At 36.7% G+C, this 24,935-nt stretch overlaps 1 protein-coding gene across 5 annotated transcripts in view; it reads right to left on the bottom strand.

Moving 5' to 3' along the window:
- Nucleotides 1-6,387: 6,387 nt before the first annotated feature.
- Nucleotides 6,388-24,935, bottom strand: part of zbtb46 (zinc finger and BTB domain containing 46) — a 92,489-nt gene continuing 73,941 nt past the window's right edge. For 3 of the 5 annotated variants that reach the window (XM_027145287.2, XM_027145286.2, XM_027145288.2), the window contains exons 3-6: nucleotides 23,644-23,922; nucleotides 17,984-18,159; nucleotides 15,668-15,710; nucleotides 14,803-15,511 (exon numbers count right to left, since the gene is read on the bottom strand). In XM_027145287.2, the coding sequence (XP_027001088.1) occupies nucleotides 15,012-15,511; nucleotides 15,668-15,710; nucleotides 17,984-18,159; nucleotides 23,644-23,922 (998 nt within the window). In that variant the 3' untranslated portion in view covers nucleotides 14,803-15,011. Of the gene's footprint in view, nucleotides 8,512-9,426; nucleotides 9,603-14,802; nucleotides 15,512-15,659; nucleotides 15,711-17,983; nucleotides 18,160-23,643; nucleotides 23,923-24,935 lie in introns of those variants that run through there. The other 2 variants (XM_027145290.2, XM_027145289.2) reach the window with 2 other exon arrangements.

Genomic DNA, 24,935 nt, shown 5'->3' with positions numbered 1-24,935 from the left:
CAGATCAGGTACAAAGACTGGTTTGCAAGAATAATCATATCTTCACATAGGCATCTTGCCAGAGCACAGGAGTCTCATCAGGTTTGCTTCTTGGGGCAAAGAATATTGGTGCCGGGTTTTCTCTTTAGGCCTAGTCTTATCGCTTATCCTCACAAAATGCATGGAGCCTGCCCTGGCATTCATGTATCTAGATGACTGGTTCATCTTGGCTCAGTTGTGGGACATGGTGCCCAGACACTAAGATGCTGTGCTTGCCCACAAGAGGTCCCTAGGCCTCAGGCTCAACCTAGTGAAGTGTGTGCTTTCTTCTTCTCAGAGAACCACCTTCTTGGGGATAATTTGGGGTTTAGACACGATGCTGGCACATCTGTCTCCCACATGGGGATGACATCCTTTCTGTTGTAAAGGACATCTGGCTAGGCCGATGCTTCTCTGCCATGCAGAGGCTGCTTGGCTCATGGCATACGGTAATTTTTGGCCAGGTGGAAGTTGCTTTGTTTGCCTTGAAGGAGTCATCACACTGTCTCCTGTGGCTTTTCTTTTCACCAGCCCATCTGGAGTTAGATAATATAGATATCAAACTTAGCTGAGGCTTCATCTGTAAAGTTTCCCCGAGTTCTCACCAGAATATGCTGCATGGCTCCGCACTGGCCCACCTGATTTTGCCTGTAGTACAAAATTTCCCTTCTGGACAGTGCTCCTTGGGAGTTTCCCATCAGGAGGAACCTCCTCAATTAGGCACAGGGATTAATTCTCCCAGCCTGCCCCAAGATTTGCAACATCTTGGTCTTGCCCGAGTGGGACCAGCTACTATTCTCCTGTCTCCTAATCAAGGTTGTGGAGACTAAGTTGAACTTTTTCCTCTAGTGTAATCAGCATTTTCAGTATCTAGTTCACTTCCCTGTTGGTACACTACACAAGGTGTAGCAGACACATCTATTTTTAGGGCCTATCACCCTCTACACTAAGGAATATGTGGCAGCTCATTTTCTGCTTTCAGCGCTATTACCACTAAGCGCATAAAAGCAGCACCCACTAATTGAATGTGTGTCTAGGTTCATGGTTTCATGATAATTTGTTGGTTTACTTGTGAAGCTTGAATGTACTTCAAAGCATTTTCCACAGTAAGCACAATATATTTCAATTTATGAAACAGAACAAACCAATTTAAACAGACCTAAAATATAAACTGTTTTTGCTAGGGTATGCTGAAGCAGACTGAAATAATGTAGTTCCTTTTCACCGAGATACACAAATACACTCTGTCCAATCAGAAATGAACATGTGGTGTCAAATAGGACCTACCCTTTCTGTTTTGAGTTAATGTTTGGTTTTTATTTTTGTGTTTTACACCTTCAGTTTTCCAGTTTTTACACTTTCAGTTTTACAGTTTTAGAGGCCACCCTAAAATTGAGATCACAAAACCTTATTTATTTTATTTTTAATTTTGTGTTCAAAATAACTAAATACATTTTTGCAGCTGTAGAGCCAGGGTCAGGCACTCTTCAGAGATCAGAGAACTCAATCAATCAAAGGAGCTCATTTGTGTGTGTGTGTGTGTGTGTGTGTGTGTGTGTGTGTGTGTGTGTGTGTGTGTGTGTGTGTGTGTATACTGCATTTCGTTGCCTTGTACTTGTACATGTGTAATGACAATAAAGTTGTCTACATATACCTGCTACATATACCTGCACCTAATTGTTAAGGTAGGTTTTAGTGTCTTATTTTGGAATGGGATCACTAATCTTGTAACTCATGATGGGAGCATCATAATGAATTGAATTCAGAAGTGTTTTTCAAATTTTATGTTTTATGTATGTATGGACTTCCGCCTATATCCATTGCCCAACAAAAAGTGGTACAGCTCCCACATACTTTGACACAGGGGTGAGCCTGGTCATTTGAAAGAAGAGATTCTCTAGTTTCAGAAACTAGTTTCAGATTGATTCTAGGCCTTACTGGCACAAAGTTACAGGGGTTTGAATGCAGATTTTCCTGTCCGCCTGGGTTGTTTTTCTGATAAACTGATTAATCTTATTTTTCTGGAACATGTTAGGGACAAACCAACAACTGAGAGTCATAGCCACATGTCTTGGCTTTCACCAAAAAAAATTTCAAGTCAAAAGACACAAAAATGGATTTTATATGAATATTTTTCTACGGCCCTGGTCGTCGGTGCAGCGTTTTTGTGTACTTGTTTACTATATAACTTTGAAATAAAAGGCTGCAGGCTCAGTCTGAAAGGCCATAAACAAGCATAGACTCTCTCTCTATCACTCTGGTGTGAAAACAGGCCTGTAACTTGACACCCTGAGCTGGGAGAGGGACAAAAGGTCAGGGATTACGCAAGAATTCTTCTGCGCATCCAGTTCACGCAAACACAGTCAAAGAACATACGGCATGTCATATACCGTTGGAATCGTCTGCTTATTGGCTAAACGGCTGTATAGGTCCCAGCCCATTTCATTGCTATTGGAAGGAGTAATTGTCAGTCAAATGCGGGTTCCCAAAAATGAGGTCATGCCACCATTGGTTTCCCAGCCGTCTATCTCTGCCATACAAGTACCTATTGGCTCAAATGAGGGCTTATTTGATTCGTTAGGCCCTGGGCTATAAATATGACGTAGACTTTGAATTTTTGAATATCCCAATTAGGAGATAGAGCGGCAAAACGAGATGATGGCGCACTTCTGTTTCCAGTTTTCAGAACACTAACGGAATATTTGCGGCGCGACCAGAGCGTTTTGGATTAAAAGGCTTACAGATTTCAATTACTTGGACCTGTGTGGATTTTTGTGGATTATTTGTGTTGGAATATATTACCCCAGTGAAGAAAGAGACGCGTCTAAAGGTAAGGGAAAAACCGGTCTAGCGCCACCTAGGTCAGTTTTGTCCGAAATTTTTTTCTAATTGTATGAAGGCTGTGAATCATATTGTGCTTTGTGTGTGGGCTTAAAAAAATATTGAGAGTATAAACTTTACTAGGTAAATAGGTTTTTTCGTGTTTTTGGAGGATTTGATGCTTTAAAGTTGAATTGAAGCTTGTTTCTGGGTCATCCCCTACCCGTAAGAAAGAATGCACTGGTGAGCTAAGCAAACAGCTTTTGTGTGACAAAAGAATTCTTTCCCTGGTGAGAAAAAAAACACAACAGTCAACCAGATCAAAAATGTCCTCCAGTAAGTAAGGGTATCTGCTGTGAACTCAAGAGTCAAGAGAAGGCTTCAACATGGTAAATAAAGTAATGAAAATGTAAAATGAAAGAAAAAAATCTGAAGAAAAATGAACTGCTCATAATTCAATGCATACTAACCTATCTTTTGGTGTGTACATGTATGTCAGCCAGTGGGACTGGTTCTAGTGTATTTAATAATAATGTGACTGCTGACAAAGCAGGATGAGATCTGACAGTTTGCATAATTTAAGATAATTTGCAAGATGTATAACATTTTTTAAGAAAACATGAGTGAGAAGGCAAAACAAATATATTTTATTTCTTATAGGACTCAAGTTGATATGTAAGGCATAACAGAATCATCAAAAAACATAACAAAAAAAAGAGAAAATAAGGAAATAATCCCTGTTCAAAAGTTTGCATACCTTTTAGTTCTTAATATTGTGTATTACCCTCTTTAGCATCAATGATGGCATGCAGTCATAGTATTAATTGTGCATGAGGTCCTTAATTCTCTCAGGTGGTATAGCTGAACATTTTTATCAGCAAAAATTCCTCCAGTTCCTGTAAATTTTATGTTTGTTTTGCACAAACTGCATGTTTAAGATCTCAGAAAAGTGGATCAACAGTACTGCGATCAGAAGACTGTGATGCCCACTCCAGAAAATTCACCTTTTTCTGCTTGTAGCAATTGGAGGGTCAGCCTTATCTTGTGCTTTGCATCATTGTCATGTTGGAACATCCAAGACCACCCCATGCACAGCTCTCATGCTGTAGAATGCAAATTGTCTGCCAGTATTTTCTGATAACATGCTGCATTCATCTTGGCATGGGCACAGTAACAGCTTTCTCCTGGAAACTTGACCATGCAGATCATTTTGTATTCAAGTGCCTTTTTATTGTGCTCTCTGAAACAACAACAATGCCACTTTTTCCAGAGCAGCCTGTATTTCTCTCGAAGTTGTTTGTGGGTTTTACTTTGTGCCCCGGAAATTCTACTGGCAGTAGGTGAACTCTTTCTTGTCTCCCTGATGGTGACTTAGTATCAACAGAACCAATTATTTTCTGCCTCTTTATCAGAGTTTGAAAATATTGAGTGCCATTTTCAAGTGTTGATATCTTTTTATATTGTTTACCTGCTTTATAAACTACCTTATTATGCAAGTCCATTGGCAGTTATTTTGACTTCCCCATGGTGCAATATCCAGCCAAGTCAGTGCATCACCTCATGAGCTCAGAAAATCACTGACTATTTATGCACAAACACTAAATACAGTTATACTTACAATGAGTCACATATGTGGAAATTTCCCTTTATTAGGCATTTAAAATTCTGTGTTAACGTGTGTTTATAATGTGGCCAAACATTCAAGGATATGTAAACTTTTGATCAGAATTGTTTAGCAGATTTTATTTATCATTAGGGTTTAAAAAGCTTAAATAAGAAAAAACTCATATTTTCAAAATAAATGGCAATGTTTAACAATTTCTTTCAGGGTATGCAAACCTTTGAGAACAAACTGTACATTATTAGCTCAGACTATATAACTTAAAACAAAACAAAACAAAACAAACAAACAAACAAACAAAAAAAAACCCAATTTCAACTATCATCTAAAATAACAATTTAGGAATGTTTAAATATTTCTGAACCTGACTATAGGTCAATACAGTCATATAACAAGGCATAAGGCTGTATTGACCTTTGCAATTCTATAGTCAGGTTCAGAAATATTTAAACATTTCTAAATTAGTCCTTTTATTTTTATGTATTATGTAAGTGGTCTTTCAGTCAGGCAAATAAAAAAGAAAAGGTGTCATTCATGTTTGTGCATGTGAAAAGGTGTCATTCATGTGTGTGAGATTGAAACAAGAAAAATATGAACCTTAACTTGAATCTAAATTTTACTCATGGCATTTTTTTTTTTTAATTTATTCATGTACCCAAACAGATTGCAGTTTTTCATAAGGACTGATATTTATGTCCCACATTAAACTTATCAAAAGCAGGTGAACAGTCATGATCAGAAAAGCCAAAGCAGTATATCAGAAGCATACACAACACCACATTATACAATTTTGAATTCTAAACAACTATTCCTTGTTTACACATTAGAAAATATGGCTCACACAGCATAAAATAGAAGTTATAGGTTGTTGGTTGAGTTCATACAAAGCATCTTACCATACTTTAATGTGTAAGGTTTTACACACACACACACACACACACACAGAGGTATGAAATATATATATATATATATATATATATATATATATATATATATATATATATATATATATATATATATATATATACACACACACACGTGTATATATATATATACGTATATATACACGTGTGTGTATATATATATAATATACGTGTATATATATATATATACACGTATATATACGTGTATATATATATGTGTTTCATATTCATACAAAGCATCTTACCATACTTTAATGTGTAAGGTTTTACACACACACACATACACACATTTAGGCACATTTGGGAGGCATCCTGATAAAAATCCAGATCCAAATGATTCTTTTAATTTCTGTCTGTTAATATAAAATGATTTTAGCTTTAATTTAAAAGTTGGGAATCGAAATAAATTGAGAAGACCATTCAAAATAAAAGCAATAGATGTAACACACTTTGGCTGATTGGATTCAAGGTCCACAAATTCATGTATACATTTTCTCACTTAAGTGTAATTTTCCATAATCTCCAAGTAAGTGCCAGGTCTTTGACCTCTACATCCAAGGTGAAAACATACAGTAACAAATATGACTCAAGGTCTCTAAGGGCAACATTTTTAAAGCTAACTTCATCTTAAGAAATCTTAACACCTTTCATTTTATATAATGACACCAAATATCTGTGCATTCTAGAGTTAGTGAAAAAAGATTAATAAAGAAAACCACTATTCAAAGCTTCACACCTGCACACCATTAAAATAAAAGCACTTTATGAAATGTATACAAAGTATACTAGATAGTTTTTGGTATAATGTTCATTACTTTAGTGTATTTCAGTAATAAAGAAACATGTGCAGTGTATGCCTCTCTCTTTCTCTCTCTGACTAAAGCTAACCAAGAGTTAGCCAAAACTGTTGGTTTCTGTTCTCATGAAAACAAAATGTCATTTAAAATATTAAATAGAAATGCAACTGGCATTCATCATTAAAAGCCACACAATTAACTGCCCACAAACAAGGCAATTCTGAGAGTTTATGCTCTGGTCCAAAAGAAAAAAAATAGCTAAATAAAATTCACAATAAACCTTAGCATCCAGCACTTAATGACAACAACAACAAGGACGACAACAACAACAATAATATTAATAATAATAATAATAATAATAATAATAATAATAATAGGTACTCATAGCAGGAGAACACACAACACTGAAAAGAGATATTCACAAATTTCTGTCATTACATAAAAATACACTTTTCTGTTTGTGCTCTTGAAGGTATAGTCAAACAGAAGGGTAAAATAGATGAGTAATCAACGGGATAATAAATAACCTATTAAACAAAATAAACTGACAAAAAGCATGCGCCAGATTTAAGGTAATTCCAACACAAACCATTTACACAGTTTGTTATTTTAAACAAACTAGACATTAATAATAGAAGGAAACAAATGTCAAAAAGAGGAATAGAAAAAAGAGAAGAAGGAGAGATAGTAAAATTAAATATCACAGAGAATCATCTGGTGTGATGTATATAATTTTCACTCCATATGTAACATAAATATCTCCCAGGAAGGCATGACTCTCCCTGTTAAACTGCAATGTTTCAAGATTCCAGAGGCAGAAGGTGGAATTCAGAACAAGAATAAAAAAAGTAGAATACAATAAACTAGTAAGTGACAATTCAAAGAAATATTAAATGTGATCAATAACTGTAAAAACTAATGACTACTTTATTGACTTCAAATATTCAACACTGCCTCAACCTTGGGATCCTATATAGCTCATATGTGCATATACATTCAGACACTCAATCATCTCTCACTGTATATATCAAGCCTTTCCCCTGACTAAGAAACATGAAATGCAAGTTATATGGAAATATTAAAGATTAAATGTAAAATTACAATTAATTTAAATATCAACCATAACCCCATCTCTCACACTTCCATGAAGGACTTCCTTGAAGAAGAAACTAGAACTACAACTGACAAATTCATTTCTGCATAGTGTTCACTTTTATATCCATTGCCTTTTATAAAAGCAAAAGCATCAAATATATGCATTATTGTTTTTATGTGCACATGACTTAAGAAAACACAATATGCAAAGTAAGAAAAAAGCATTAAAAAAAAGTATTACAATCAGCAAACTCTGCACAAATATAACAGTCTTCAGGAACTGTATATTTAAAGGTAGGAGCGGTCACCATATTTGTAAATTGGAATAAAAATGTAAACCACTAAAACAAAGAATTGACAAGACAGTCAATATTTAAAGTGCAACTCTGTTTGCAGAAAACAATGTGCTAAAACTGCTGAAAGTCATTTGACATGCCCAGATTTGGAATAGTTAAAACAGCAGCCAGTGGTGACTGCATACAGAGATTGTGCCAGTCATACTGTATGCTCCTTCTCTAAACCATCAACACCGTTTGATTGATTACCATTAACATTCAGATACTTTTAATCACTCTGTCAGAAATAAATTATATAAAACACCAACATTCCAACCTCGTCCTTAGGATGAAAGAAGGAAGAAGAAGCCGACACTAGCCGAAACGCACATGCAGCATGAAGAGAAGATTCCCTTCTCTTGTTTTGCTGACAAATCTTCATCATTTGGATTGTTGTGTGCGCATGTGGCTCCCTTTACGCACAGAAAACTGACTCTGGCATTTTAGAATGGCACACACCTATCAGAAGGTGCATCGAGATAGACCAGAATCCAGACTCCTCCTAACTAGGCAATCCATGCAAATTCTTTATCACTGCCTGCCCTGGTCTCATCGTCTTGCACTGAATCACTTTCCTCTTTGGTATCATCTGTGACACCTTCATTACGCTGGGAAATACCTGAGTCACCTGGCCATTTTGTGCCTTCTCCATCCTCACCTGCTTCCACCATCAGATCCACCTCCGGGATTATCTCTTCTTCACCATCATCAGGGAAACGATGATTACCATGGTAGAGGTCTTCCTCCTCACCATTTTGATCCAGCAGGGCAGCCATACCACGACCTGAGCACTCTGTACAAACACCATGGCGACGGGAGCCATGTTTTATGCCAACACTAGCGGCTGACATGAAGACCCGACTACACACTTTACATACATACTTCTTATCCTTACTGTGCACCTGGAAAAAGAGAATATACAAATTGTACTAACTTTATTCATCCTCCCTAAGATCAACTATTGATTATATGCAGGTTATTAGAAAAAAAGCTAAGATATTTTTGTCAATAGAGGATATATATGAACAGTATATATAATATGAGAAACAATGATAGCTATAACCTTGAAAATCTTTAAACAGAATCAGAAATGGGGGAATAGAGAAGAGCTGAAAGACTCTGACAAATGCAGAATTTCTCTTATATAACTACATCTAACCTATTTACATCTGGTGGTATTTGATTCCATTTTAGTAATCTATCATAGACGGTAATAACCACTCAATTGTTATTATATAATGTATATTAAGTCATCGGATATTTTTCTTTATTGTGCAAGAATATTACAATTTGTAAAAAGCTTAAAGCGTAATAGACAGTAACAGAAAATTTTTTTACCAATTCTGTGTCTTAGTCATAAATTCTTACACAGCAAATTTTAAACTTAAACTTCAAACATGTTAGTTTATATTATTACAACTATACCTCCTCTTAGAGGACTGTTATGCTGAAAATAAATACATGAATGCCGACACTTTTTCTGATTATCTACACGTTTTCTTGCTGTTGTGGTGACCAACAAACTTTGTTGATTATCTTAATTGTTTTGCAATACATTGTTAGTAAAATTGTAGCCTTGTAAAATTATCATTAGTTGTGAGGATATGCCATCCTTTCATATTTTTGGTTTCCCTTTCTGTTTTTGTTATCTTTAACCATATTGTGCCTCTTTCTAGACAGAGGAACAAAAGTTTTCACTCTCTTTGGTTTAACAGATACTTATGCCTATTTAAATAAATGCAAATATGTGAATCTATGTGCTTGCCAGTGCTGCCCCCTGCTGACTCTTCTCTCACTCTGCACTGCTCTCAACACACCAGTGTATGCCTTTTCATGTGCTCGCGTCGGGTGAACTTCTTGCCACAGATTTCACAGGGGTAGGGCCTCTCGCCTGTGTGAGAGCGCATGTGCCTCTTGAGGATGCACTGGTGCATAGCTGAGAAGCTGCAATATGGGCACTTGAATTTCTTCCTGATCACCGTGAAGTCATTTACTGCAAAGAGGAAATAAAAAAACAGATAGTGTAAAGGGGTCATGTATATATAAATTAATGTATGACTAATTTTACAGTATTATTCTTGTTTAAATATTTTATCACAGCCACAAAAAAGAACAATTTATATAGAGTGAGGTGAAGTAGTGGTCCTAAACTTATTAGGCCAAAACTGTCTGCAAGCAACAGTTACACAAATGTCACAATCACTATATTCTAAAAATATGTGGACACTTGGCCCTCACAACCTTACATGGGCCTTCCAAATATTGTTGGTACAAAGTCGGAAGCACATTGTCAAGGATGTCCCTGTATACTGCTTCATTAAGATTTTACTTTAGTGGAACCTAGGGAATATGCTCAAACTTCATGTCAGTGTTCATGTGCACAATGTGAGATCCATAAAGAAACTGTTTGACAAGGTTGGTGTGGAACCTGGTTAATGGCAAGCAACGAGCCCTGACCACTGAATGTGCATAATGCCTCTCAGCCAAGTTCCCAGTTACAGGAGCAACTGGGGGAACAATTTATAGATACAATGCCTAAGTTAAGACATTTGATGAACAGTGACTTAAAAGAGAGAGCTATCTCTGCTAAGCTCACCTTACCTCAGCTTGTACCTTAGTTACTCTGTCTTGAAGGAAAGTTTCCTTTTCTGTTTGGACGTCAGATTGTATAGTGGGTCCAGGATGGCATGGCTAATTAGAAGAGTGGGAATAGTAAGTGAAGATTGGCTTGAAAATAGATGAAAATATGAGGCATACTGGACACAGTGCTCTGCTTTATTCGATAATCTAAATGTTTCCTCCAAATAGACAAAATGGTTTGCTGAAACTTTACAAGGAAAAATATTTAGTCTAGTTATGCAAAAACTGTGTTCTGAATCTGTATTGATTAAATTAAATTATTTCATTATTAATATATGCGAGAATAGTTCATGACCCCTAATAATATCTCTAGGTAATTTATTGCATAGCCATTCAGATATATGATACATAAATTTTTCTCCTGAGACTTGGGAGATTTTTTTTTAATCTTTATTTTTATTAGGTTTTTACAGTGACAATCACTATTCATCAAGTATAATTCAGTTCCACATACAGGAACTAAGCAAAAAAATTTAAAGGAAAGAAGATCAAGAGAGAAGTAAAACACTACATATCAAAGAAAGTACAACAGTTAAGGCAACAGTCTATATATAGCTGCATTTATCATATTACCATGTGTAACTTTAAGTGTAACCATTAAGGTATAAAATCATTGTGTACTTGTGTAAGCTACATCTTAAGTAATGGCACTTCAGGCTTACATAATAATAATAATAATAATAATAATAATAATAAATGTTTAACGTTTGTTAACAAGAACGTTGAGTCAGTGAATAGTGTCAACACTGTTGTATCTAAATATAGGTTCATCTCCAAAAAAATCATGGAAATTAAGTTACTTCAGAAAATGAAAAGTGTATATATATTCTAGACTCATAAAATTTAAACTTTAATGTTCCAAGAGTTTTTCTTTATTTCATTTTGATCATTTTGGCCTACATATAGCATATCTCGAAACATTCATATATTTCCACTTTAAGCAAATCACTTTTTATGTAGTATAAATTTTTCCATGACTTATATTTGACATATTACTACAATCATGGGGAAAACGGCTGACTTGTTGTTTGTCCAGAAGATACTCATTACAGACAGATAACAGATAATAGATTTGACAGAGGAGACTCTTGGTAGCAAACCCTGCCAACTCGAAATATGATGGATTGAAGCCAGAGGATTACAATGCAGAAGCTTAATAGATTTGATCAAATTAGGGTCCGATTAAAGTTTTCTAGAACAGCAAATAAAAATCTATACTCTTCCTGACCAAATGCCTTTTCAGTGTCTATTGATATAACTACTAAAACTAAGTCCTTTTTAGGTATATAATATAAAAAATACAATAAAATATGGCAGACAATGTCTGATGGATATTTTATTTTAATAAATCCGGTCTGGTCTGATTTTATTAACAAAGGAACAAAGGTTCGTATGTCTATGTTCATATGTATTATATTTTCACAGTGACAGTGATCTTAAATTAAATTTATATTAAGTAAGCAGCTGACAGCTGATTGCTCATAGATAAAAGTGCATTTCCTGAAGGAAGTACAGAGACATAGTGCATATTCAGCTCCTTAAGCATCACTATCGGATTTAATGGGGTATTGTCAGGCCGTGGGTATGGTATCACACGTAGTTACTAGTCTGTTCAAATAAATTAAGCCTTCCCTCGGAATGACTGATTGGTAGTTGGAAGCCACATTCTTTCTAAATGTCCACAGAATTTTAATAACTTATTGAAGGACAGACTATACTCAGCAATATGACACACCTATTTTGGCATTTTTTGCATAGGTGGCTGAACCAGAAACAAAAGGAAAATTGCCTGTCCCTTTATTTTACATGAAATATGATTTTATTAAGTATGCTAAATAAGTATGTTGATTAGTGCCCCCAAATTTGAGTGATAACAAAATGTTTTTCTGAGTTCCTAGAGGGACCTGTCAATCAAGTTTCATAACAATTGCTCATTTTGAATCTAATCAAATGCGTGCTAAAATTAGGTTATGCAACAGCAGCCATGTGTTGTTAAGCAACCAGGTCAATTTTAATCTAGCAATTCGAATAAAGATGCAGAATAACAAGTCAACTCAACTGGAACATATCCAGGATTCCTAAAAAAGGTTTTATAAATTTAGCCCCACCCCTATTGATGACCAATTCAACAGATGGCCTGTGTAAAAATTCCACCTGCACTTTCCTCTCCACACCACCAGAAGGAACAGTCACCTGAGTCAGGTGATGGCAGGTCCAGGTCATGGAGTTAACTCCTGCCATTACAGACATTTCCTGTAAGCCATGCTCATGCTATGCTACCTTGCAAAGTATTTCCATGCCCATGTTTGAAATCTTGTGTTTGACTTTGTCCCTGGTTATCTTCTGTTCTTACCTTTGTGATTGGATTTGTTTGCCCTGTGGTTTGCTTCTATGAATTCTGTTCCTTTGGATTCTGCCTCATCATTACAGAATACTTCACCTGACAAGAATTGAACACCCATGAGACCCCAGACATCCCCCTGAATATCAAGACTTAATGGAGGTGTTTACCAAGGAAAGGGCCTTCCAATTACCTCCAGACCATCCTTGGGACTGCTCCATCCTCCTTCCTAACTCTGCACCACCAAAGAGCAAAGTCTACCCTCGTATGTTCCCGGGATCAAAGCAACAGAGATTTTCATCAAAGGAACACTGACCACATATGCCATCTGACCATCCACTTCCCATGCCACAGCTGGTTTCTTCTTTGTGGAGAAAATAATTGACTACAGATGCCTAAATTCAGTAACCATCAGATACCATTATTTCATTTCATTGGTCCCATCAGCCCTAGAACAGCTCACAGTGTAGAATTTTTATCAAGCTCTGCCTGAGCAGTGCCTACAACCTCATAAGAATCAATGAAAGGGATGAATGGAAGGCCGCATTCATTACCAGTAGGGGGCATGAGAAGTACTTAGTCATGCTGTATAGACTATCCTATGCACCAGCAGTTTTCACAACCTGTGCTCAAGAATGTACACAATTCCAACAGCCTGCTGGACTACTCATGCCCCAACACCCCTGGTACCACATAGCCATCAACTTTGTAACAGACCTAGCCAATTCTAAGGTTATGATTATCATTATGATAATCATAGGCCACTTTTCAAAGGCTACCCTGATTCCCCTCAAAGAAAAACCCCTAGCCATGGAGATAGCTGAAGCCCCGTTTCAGCAAGTATTCAAGATATACAGCCTAATGGAGGACATTGTCTCAGACTGAGGGGCAGATCATATCTCAAGTTGGGAGGGCTTTCTGTGGTCACCTTAACATTAACATTAGTCTCACTTATGGCAACCAAACACAATCAAATGGGCAAGTGGAGCAGCTTAACCAGGAGATTGACCACCATTGGCCTCTGCTCCTACAGCATACAGGGAGGGAATTTTTACAGTGCACAGAATATGCACAAATTCACTTATTCACTCCTTCACTGGGCTCACCCCTTCCAGTGCATTTTTGTTACAAACCTCCTTTATTTCCATGGGTCAGGAAATCCATCTAACATCCCAGCAGTTGATGTATGGGAGAGTGCTTATGTCTGACTACAGAGTGGCAATAATTACAAGCACACTGACAACAACGACAGCACACGGATTTAGCTCAACCTCTGCCTGCCCAGTAAGAAAGTGAGAATACATCTGCCTATTTAAGATAATTAAACACCTGAACCCAGTTATGTACTGCCTGAAGCTCCCCCATGAATATCGCATATCCCCCTCCTTCCATGTCTCCCTACTCAAGCCCCCAGGAGAGGACCCGGTCAACACTAATATCCACTAAACAAACTAATGTTGTGTCTCAAAGCTCATACTTATTACAGTTAGTGTTTGAATTTTTAAAACCTTTAAAAGTCTTTTTTTCTTATTTACATATCAATACACAATTAATTTTGAGTTTTCTGTTTTATTTAAATTTTTAACATAATCAATTGGTTTTATTCCTTATCTATTTTTCAAAACAGGATGTGATTGTGAAAAGAGATGCACCTTTTTAAACACTTTTAGTAAAGCTTTTAAGAAATGACGTTCACACTTCCCTCTGGACTGAACTGACCTGTTCAAGGAATACTCTCTTTTTTAATCACTTATGTTACCGATATGTTATTGGCATCAAAGTGTCTGGAAATGTGAAGCTGGAATGTAAAAAAATATTTAGGGTGGCTAAGGCTTGTGATTTCAGAATATTCATAATGGACATTTAAGTCAATATCCTAAAAAAGCAATATGTTTAAACAAACAAAATGCACACAAACACATTTTAGTTTTTGGCTAAGATATATACTGTAGATTAAGAGATTTTAAATATCATCTATTGTGTGTAAGTGTGTGAGAATCATTAATATGTAGAACTGCTTAAAACTAATTCTTGAGAACAGAGGAAGACAGCTTATTTAATTAATTACTACAATACAAATACTGTGTTCACGGTATAAACTGCCCAAACCTATATATATGTCCACAAAATAAGGTACTTTTTATATCTTAGTTTTTGCTTAGTAAGTTGTTCAGCTGGTGAATATGCATGTACAGTAATCAAAAGACATGAAAACATAAAATATAGGCTTTAATTCACAAATTAACAAAATTAATTTCACAAATTAATTTGTACAAAAATGTTATCTTTGTATGTTATATATTTGGTACAAAGCTTGTACAAATCTCACTGGAACCCTGAGTTGTTGTTGATGCTTTGCTGTCTTTATTATAGCTTATAGGATAAAATGGTAATTTTAATTGCAAATAAAAATGTGCAAGGTCAATCATTGTTATATGGGCTGGAATGTGGCTTGGAAGAAGGGGCATCCACCAAGCAGAGCCTGATATGCGTGACCAGGTTCTTCTGTGTTGCAAAGGAACAGGAGCAAGACGGACATTCATAGCCTCGCTCTCCTGAGTGAACAGATGCCAGGTGACGATTGAGATCGGTGCGGTCACGAAAATGTTTGAGACAGTTGGTACACTGTAGGAGTTTGCATTTGAAGTGAATTGTTTTCTCATGGCGGTCGGCATTGGACTTAAGCGTGAAGCTGGCTGGACAGCGAGAGCAAAGGTAGCGGCCACTGGAGGGGGGGCGAGGCTCAAAGTAGTCCATAGAGAGCTGCATTAATGAGAAGGTATGGCGGTACTCATGCTGCCTCAGCTGGAGCAGGCTGCTAAACAGTTGCTTGCACAGGGAGCAGGCCAGCTCTTGTGCCACACACACACCATGCTTCTCCTTTGCCATCTGATCCACCACTATAGGAGCCTGGCTACTGCCTAATAGAGAGAAAAAAGAGAAAGAGGAATGTGAACTAACACAAGGATCTGCTCTTCTTTATAGGAAAATTATTTACAAATGAAAGCATAGAAAGAAGGCTAGATAAGGTAAGAGAGACCATAACAACTCTGTTGCATGCATACATACACAAATACCTGCAGTGTTACTTAGATTATCTTCTTCCTCTTGCACTTCTTCCTGTAAGAATACATGCACACACTGTTTAATCCATATGATAAGATACAGAACTTGTATAATGGAGTATTCTCTTAATGTATGCAGACTGTCAAACACACACACAGACACACACAAAAAACAAAACGACCCCCATGTCTGTCTGTCTGTCTGTCTGTCTGTCTATCTATCTATCTATCTATCTATCTATCTATCTATCTATCTATCTATCTATCTATCTATCTATCTATCTATCTATCTAATATATTTCATAGCCTTTTCATAGCCAAATCCAGTATCTCAAAATTTTAAAATATTTCACAAGATAATCAAAGAAATGATTTATAATACAGTAATGTTAAACCTCTGAGTAAAGTATATTGTTCAATTATGCACTTAATATTTGTTTGGGTCGCCTTTTGCACAAAATACTGTGTCAATGTGGTGTGGCATGCATGTGACAATGTGGCGTGGCATGGATGCGATCAGCCTGTGGCACTACTGAGGTGTAATGGAAGCTCAGGTTGTTTTTATAGTAGCCTTCAGCTCTTCTCTACTGTGGAGTCTGGTGTCTCTCATCTTCATCTTGACAATACCCCATGGATTCTCTATAGGGTTCTGGTCAGGTGAGTTGGCTGGCCAGTCAAACAGTAACATCACGATTAGCAATCCAATTCGGTGTAGTTTTGAAACCGTGGGCAGGGGCCAAGTCCAGCTGGAAAAGGAACTCAGTATCTTAAGCATGTAGGCAAATGGAAGCCTGAAGTGCTGTAAAATCTCTTGGTTAATGGCTGCATTAACTTTAGACTTAATAAAATACAGTGGTCCAACATCAGCAGATGATATGGAACCCAAATTATTACAGACTGTGAACCTGTGAACTTTACTTCAAGCAGCTTGGATTCTGTGCCTCTTCTCTCTTTCTTCAGACTCTGGAACCTTGATTTTCAAATAAAATGCAAAACTTACATTCATCTGAAAGGAGGGCTTTGGAACACAGAGTAATAGTCCAGTTCTTCCTCTCCTTAGCCCAGGTAAAACACTTCTGACATTGTCTCTGGTACAGGCGTGGCCTGACACTGGGGATGTGACACTTGTAGCCCATTTCCGGTTACATGTCAGTGTGTGGTGGCTCTTGATGCGTTAACTCCAGGAACAGTCCACTCTTGCCATGCTCCCCCATGTTCTTGAATCTGCTTTGCTTGACTATGACTTCTCAAGGCTACAGTCATCCCTGTTGCTTGTGCACCTTTTCCTTCCACACTTTGCCCTTACAGTCAACTTTCCATGAATATGCTTTGATACAGCGCTTTGTGAACAGTGTCCTTTCAGCAATGATCTTCTGTGGCTTCTGAGGTCAGCAGTCTTCCCCATTATTATGGTAGCGTGTAATGAACCTTGTACTGAAACTGTATTATGAGTTGTGGTATTTGTATATGAAATATTCTAGATTTTTTGAGATACGCTTTTTCAAAGTTTTTGATATATACATATATATATATATATATATATATATATATATATATATATATATATATATATATATACGTGTATATATACATATATATACACGTATATACATATACATATACATATATGTATGCATATATATATATATATATATATATATATATATATAAAATGTATATATTAGTAATGCAAAGTAATGAAAATTAATAGTGAGATCCTTCATGTGTCAAGGGCATAGTTTGCGCTATCAATAAACACAATAGAGTATACAGTACTTTGAAGAGGTGTGCATAAGTATCAAAGAACACACTCTGAATGAATTTAGGGTTTTGACTCCATGTTTCTCTCTCTTCTCCAATAAGATCACTATACTTTGTTCTAAAAAAAAAATCACAAAACAAACAACAACAAAAATGCTCTAATGGAACAGATGGCTTATTCAGCAAAATGCCACATAAACAGACAAAGTGAAATGCAATTCACTGGACTAATAGAAGAAAACAGAAAAGAATCCCTGACCCATCTCATTGTCCAACACCATATCATCTATCCCCTGAGTATATCTGTACCTTTTCACATGCTCATGTGGACCAGCTATAGTTTTTTTTTAAGCTAAGATTCACAATGGATATTATGCAGTTTCAGTGCCTAGTAATATGTGTATATTTAGGCATATTTGGTTTGGGAAGCAAAGCTGAGGAAGAGAAAATGCAGTTATTTTTTTTTATATATGACTGAAACATAAAGACAAAAAATATTAGTGCAGAATAGTGAGAGGGGGTTCTGGGGACCTTGAATAAAGTGTCTGAACTGCTACAAGCACTTACCTCAGAGGGTGAGGGCCTTGTGTCCTGCTCCACATCTTGATTTTCTGAAGAGCCCCAGGCTAGAGGCAGGCTGAAGGCCCCTGGGGGCCACAGAGGAAGAAGACGAGCAAGAGTAGGTGGAGAAGAGAATGAAGATGCCCTGCGTTTACAATGGCCACCACTGGAGCAGTGAGAGCCTGGGGAGCACAGGAAAGGAGTCTCACCCACCTGCACTCAGATCAGTTGCCCTCTTCCACATAGCACGGGGGCCAGTGTGGGGGCATTTGGAGGAGGGGTTGGTCATTTCATTTCACATGAAATTTTGAGTTTAGGGCTAAACACTGCAGTATACAACCAGAGAGGGAGCAAAGGAATAGAAATGGGGATGATTATCTGACTGACCTCTGGTTTGGTTATTATGGATAAATATAAATCTACATCCAGATTTCTTTAAGACCATTGTCCACTGTTAAAGGTGCTATATAAATAAAATTTTATTTAAGTAAGGGAATAAAGTATAAGCAGCAGCATGTGGGGACAGGAGTTGAATAGTCTCCATTTTTATCATCTCTCCCATCTGGACATGGGAGAGGAGGAAGGAAACAAAACAAAACAAAACACAATTGTAAGTATGCTGCTCACCTGTTTCATGGTCAGGTGTGAGCAATTTCCTCATTATTTCAATTATAAATAAGCAGATAAAATTTGGAATCTGCTGTTAACTCTCCATATAAACTCCAAAGATCCATCACTGACAACTTTATTTTGCAAGTTGTCATTAGGCTTTTTGGAATTTACAATTGTATTCTTTTTCAATTAAGCACATCAGAGATAGAAAATAATTTTGACAAAAAAAAATTTCATAAAGTTTTAAATAAGAAAAGATGCACTGAGCTCAGGAACACCAAAAGGCCCAGAAGGTCACAAAAAAAATGTGTTTTATGACTGTAGAAATCTTTCCATGGTAAAATCACTGATGCTTGCCTACAAAGCTAAAAATGGACCAGCACCATCTTACCTCAAAGTTCTTATCACTCCTCACACTGTAGCCCACTCGCTCAGACCTTCTAGCACTGCTCGCCTGGTTTCACCATTGGTTCCACCAGTGAGTATAAGTTAGGTATGCATCTAGTCTCTTCTCTGTTCTGGCACCTAGATGATGGAATGAAATTCCCCTAGATGGTCTGAACATCTAGGGGAAGTAGTCTAAGTGTCACTGACTGGCTTCAAATAACAGGCAAAGACCCACATCTTTCTTAAATACTTAAACCAGCCCTTAAAAAAATCTTGGTCTGTGGCCTAGTGAACCAATATTAATCTATTCATTAATAGAGACTTCAAAGCACTTTTGAAGAGGAAAAACGAAACAAAACAAAACAAAAAAAAAACAGTTGGCCCACCCAGGAACACCAATACATGGTTCAATATATGTGAAAGTCAACAATCAAAAATGCCTTGACTAGAATAAATAAAAGAGAATGGTGATGGGAAGAAATGGTTCATGAGCTCATGGCTTCACCTCCTCTTCTAATGGTATGGACCTAGATGTCTGCAAGTGGAAATGGATTCCCTGTACTTATTGATGTGAATTTACCTCTTTGAGCTCAGTTTTCTAATGAGCTTGTACTCATTGAACATACACTGTGTATTTGAATCTGCAAAAAATACTTGAGAAGTATAAGCATTACTGATTGGAGATTTGTCATAAAGACTGCACTGTCCACTAAAAAAAGTTTGAATTAAATGTACAAGTAGGCCAAAAGATATTTGATTTGCTAAAGTATGGAATTCTCTATCTGAATGAAATTTTATGCGATGCCAGGCTTTTTATGTAGAATTAAACACTTCTACATAAAAACTACTAGAAAGAGTAGTAAACATTATTAAAATAAAAAAGTCATGGTTTTGAAAAATATTACTGAAAAATAATGCAGATAAATAAATATGTCATAAAATAAATATCTATAATGAAATAGAGTGCCACTTTTACTCAGAAATTGATTCGCACACTTGTCTCCATATAGTTTGATGGTCAAGTTAAGATGATTTCAACAAACATTTTTTGTGCTCCTTTGGTGCCCACCTTATCAGGTCACTTTGTCAAAAATTCTTTAGCTGTCAAAATAAAATTATAACAGTGTTCTCAGCCTAACAATAACATTGAGGTGTTTAAAAATCACAGCAACAATGCTGCAATAGACTGTACCAGTGCAACACACAGAACACTATTTCAGTTTCAGTGCTCTGCTAGTCATCATTCATCCTGTGGTGATTCATTTTCAATAAACAGTTGGTGCAGTGAAAGCAGTAAAACTGGGCAAGAGTAATGGTATGAGGGATTTTGACAAGGGCCACTAATTGTGATGGCTAGGGTACTGTGTCAAAGCATAGACTATCTATTAGCTAATTACTGCAGTCATTAATATGTATCAAGCACACCCTATGCATTGGATAACTATTGTAGTGATTAATAGGTTTCAGCTAGTAACAGGTGATTTAATGGATACATTGAGTAGCTTCTCATTTCTTAAAGGTGCCCTTCCACACAAAACCGTTTTCACTTGTATTTTTTGATGTGTGTTAGGTCCATACAGTATGTGTTTGTGTTGTGTTGGGAATGTGAAAATGAACTGCTACCTCCCCTGTCAGCTCTAGCCACTGAAAAGAAATAAGCGGAGAAATCAGGTCAATTAGAAAAGCTGCTCAGTGTGACGTGGAATTGATCGAGCTTATTACTATTCATGAGCTTTCCAACTTGAGACTGCGCCCACAGAATTTGTGTAGCTCAGTGAGTTTCCTATACAGCAAGGATGGCTGAACGTCAACGGTCAGGTTTTTTGCGAGCCAAAACTTATTAGGCTAATACATTGGTATAAAATCGGCTGCTTATGTAAGGGATAATTGTAAATTGGTAATAATAGGGGTATTGTCCGCAGGTATTTGTGAGGCAATGTCTTAGCTGACTTTCACCTTCAATGGAATTATATTGCAATAATTGAACAGATCTCTCACAGAATGATATGAAAGACGTGAATTAAAAGCACAAAATCCGTTGCCATTCACTGTGGTTATTATATAGCCTAATTATATATTAACAGACCTCGGAAGGCCCATTCATGTGAATGAAACTTTATGCAGCAGCACTCTGAAGAAAATGCAGGCATCGCCCTTTTTGTCATCTACTGTACACACACCTTGGACTGGCCACTAGCCAATGGTGTAATGGTTTAAAAGTGAAAATGTCAGAAGACAATTGCCACAAATACATTTCAAAATGCTTGATGGTTTACTTGAATGGTTAAATTACCATCCAGATACATCCATGGCTAAACGAGCTGGTTGTGGTTCTTCTGGTGCTTCTATCTCCTCTTCAGATTCAGGGTCATATATATATATATATATATATATATATATATATATATATATATATATATATATATATATATATATATTGCAATATACCTGAAGAAGCCATTCTGCCACAATTCCAGGTGATTGTAAACAAAGTTCCTCTAGCCTAGGCTACTTACATTATTGTGCTGGGTGAATGAATAGTCATGCTCTCATATCCTAGCGGTTAGCCAATCGGAGCCAAGCAGCATAGCTCATTGAATATTAATGAGAACTGGCGCAAATCGAGTCTTCCTGCAGGCTTTTACACTTTTGCCCTTTTCAGTGCAATGAACATACACACAGACACAAAAATGCAAACATAAAATGTCCACTAACACACACACACCCAAATCACACACTCGCGCACACAAATTGGGCAATGCATTTCATTAGGCCTCCAGGAAAAAAAAAAAGCTACACATTTGTAAATATTTCACACTTTTGATATGCCTTTGAATAGCACAGGGCAAAATATGCTCTACCAAAATTATACTACACACACACACGCACACACACACTGGGAATTGCTACTAATTGTATAAATATTTCACACTTGTTATATGCATTTGTCCAGCTAGGGGCAAAATCTGATCTACCAACAAGCTTTACACACAAACACACACAGACACACCCACACACGTTGTGTTTTCATATTCAAATCATATTTGTTTCCTCTCTCTTATTTATGAATTTAGTTGCATCAGTCAGCTTTGACCTGGTGATGTTTATAATATTTAATAATTTCTGCTTATTTTACTCAAAAACATGGCATAATTTCTTGAGGTTTATTGTTCATACATTAAATATAATAAAAAGCATAAGAGGTGTAAAGGACGTTTTATTTACAAGAAATTATGATCAGATGGCATCTGGTAGGCAAAATAGACATTACAAGTGTAAAATGTTCACAAATGTAAACTGATCACACAGAATGGTGATAATTGTATAATTTTTTGATTTATAAGCATTCAAGTCCATTTGACCTAAAAAAACAGGTTTTATTATTTACTGACATTAAAAATGGTCAAAATAGTTTCAAAACAATCTCCTGGCTTTGAAATATACCAGCCTGTAATTGTGCATTAACTTTTGTGCCTCTATAGTGAAAATAATTAAAAAATTCTGTTTTTTATTTATTTTTTACTAAAAAAGAGGCATTTTTGTATATTAATGAGGTTTATTATACCAAATATTACACAATTTTCTTTGCAAAATATATGTTAATATGTTGGAAACAAGTTCAGAACAAAAAAGGTAGAAGAAAAAAAAGGCTATCATATATACTTCATTTTTTATAAGCAGTCAAAACAGACAAGGTCAAGTTCCCAAGACTCTGCGCTCCTAATTTGCATAGGATTGCAGAAAAGGTCTGCAGGAGAGTTAAGAAAACCATGTATGTGTGAGTCTAATTGGGAAAAATGATTCCATTTGCTCGTGAATAAACTGAATGACCAGGTGACAATGCCAGGAGTCATCAAAAAAAAAAAAAATGCATACTTTGACTCTGAAGCAAAAGCAAAAGGTTTTATGGTTATGCTGTCACTGAATAAAATAGAATTTGGTTTGACCACCCAGCGTTTAACATAAACCAATAATCAGTTATAAAGAATAAGAAACTATTATCCTGAGGGGAAAAGTTTCCACTTGAACATTTTAATAACTTGGCCATTAAAAATGCCCTACATGTACATAACACCATATATACCACACTCCAAATATTTCAACAACTGCCCTTTCAAAATCCTTATTCTTCAATGACACATCTGTAATTTACACCTAAATAGTCAAATGGTTAGTGCATGTAGACAGAAGATAGATCATTTAATGTGTTGATATCTTAATAAATGGATTGTTAGAAAGCAAAATTTACTGAGACTGTAAAATCATATTTGTTTTTCAATGTAATATAAATGTGCTAAGCTTAACTTTCACAGAAGAACCAACTAATGTAAGACCACAATTATGACTACCATACTCTCTACAAGACTATGCCCATGGTCACAACACATTCTACCACATTTACCGATAACCAACCCTCTACTGTAACTACATAGGCATAATGGAAATCATTTAAAAACCTATAGAAATATACTCAAGAGTTAATATTTGAAGTCTGTATCCTTGACAACTTTATGTATGTGCCTATTAAGCAGTCTAGGGAGCCTATATGAACACAACATTGTGCAAGACTTGGTGACTTACAGTAACCCATGGAAAGTCTGAGGCCTACAAAGTGTGCAGACTCCAGGAAGGTGTCTTATATAAAAAAATGATAAGCTATAACTTACGGGAGAGAGTGTGTCCTCCTTTGGGCAAGTAATCAAACAGCAGGGTATTTTCTTCACTAAACATCTCTGTCCCAAGCGACAGCAGGCTGTTCTTGCTCATTAGTGCTGCCCGCAAGCTGGCCACAGAACCACCTTGCTCCTGACTTCCTCCAACCACCTCTGCCCTGTCATTGGCCAATGAAGACCCATGGAAGCCTGGCTCACCAGATTCCTCCTGCTTCATGAAAAAGTCAATTCGTTGGTCTCGGGTATCTGTACTGGGCTCAGCCTCGTCTGCTCCTACAAAAGAAAGTTTGATTTGGTGAATGGATTAAAAGAGATAAAGATACAAATGTTACAGTCAAAGTGTACCGAAGAGTGTTGCAGAATTTCCAAGAGTGTAAAAAAAAGTTAAAATCTAAAAACCTTTGAACCATATTTGTTATAAATATGCACAAATTGTATGTGAAACTTGATGGTAGAATGAAGATACTTCCACAAACAACTAACTAGCTATTATTTAGGTACATGTAAATGAGGCAGAAAAATATATGTATTTTTCTATTTGTAATAAATTAATTTTATTATATAAAATATTTCTAGGGGGGCACGGTGGCTTAGTGGTTAGCACGTTCGCCTCACACCTCCAGGGTTGGGGGTTCGATTCCCGCCTCCGCCTTGTGTATGTGGAGTTTGCATGTTCTCCCCGTGCCTCGGGGGTTTCCTCTGGGTACTCCGGTTTCCTCCCCCGGTCCAAAGACATGCATGGTAGGTTGATTGGCATCTCTGGAAAATTGTCCATAGTGTGTGAGTGAATGAGTGTGTGTGTGTGTGTGTGTGTGCCCTGCGATGGGTTGGCACTCCGTCCAGTGTGTATCCTGCCTCGATGCCCGATGACACCTGGCTCCCCATGACCCAAGAAATTCAGATAAGCGGTAGAAAATGAATGAAGGTTGTTAAATATATTAGAATTACAGATCTCTTAATTTTCAATTTGAAATCTATATAGAAAAGCCAGTCAGATTACTTGTTGGATAAAACAAACCTGGATTGCAAATACACACATGAACACATTTTTCTGTAAAATTATTAGTAATATTATTAATAGATTTCCTCTGCAGTGATGAGGTCGATATACCGGTCTGTTGTGGTGAAGAAAGAGCTGAGTTGCAATGCGAAGCTCTCTATTCACCAGTCGATCTACGTTCCTACCCTCACCTATGTTCATGAGATTTGGGCCATAACCGAAAAGACAAGATCCCGGATACAGGCGGCCGAGATGAGTTTCCTCCGTAGAGTGGCTGGGCGCTCCC

This window comes from Tachysurus fulvidraco, chromosome 23 (assembly GCF_022655615.1).
Source record: "Tachysurus fulvidraco isolate hzauxx_2018 chromosome 23, HZAU_PFXX_2.0, whole genome shotgun sequence".
Taxonomy (NCBI): Eukaryota; Metazoa; Chordata; class Actinopteri; order Siluriformes; family Bagridae; genus Tachysurus; species Tachysurus fulvidraco.
The sequence above is the reverse complement of the archived record's forward strand: the minus strand, read 5'-3'. Positions and strand labels throughout refer to the sequence as shown.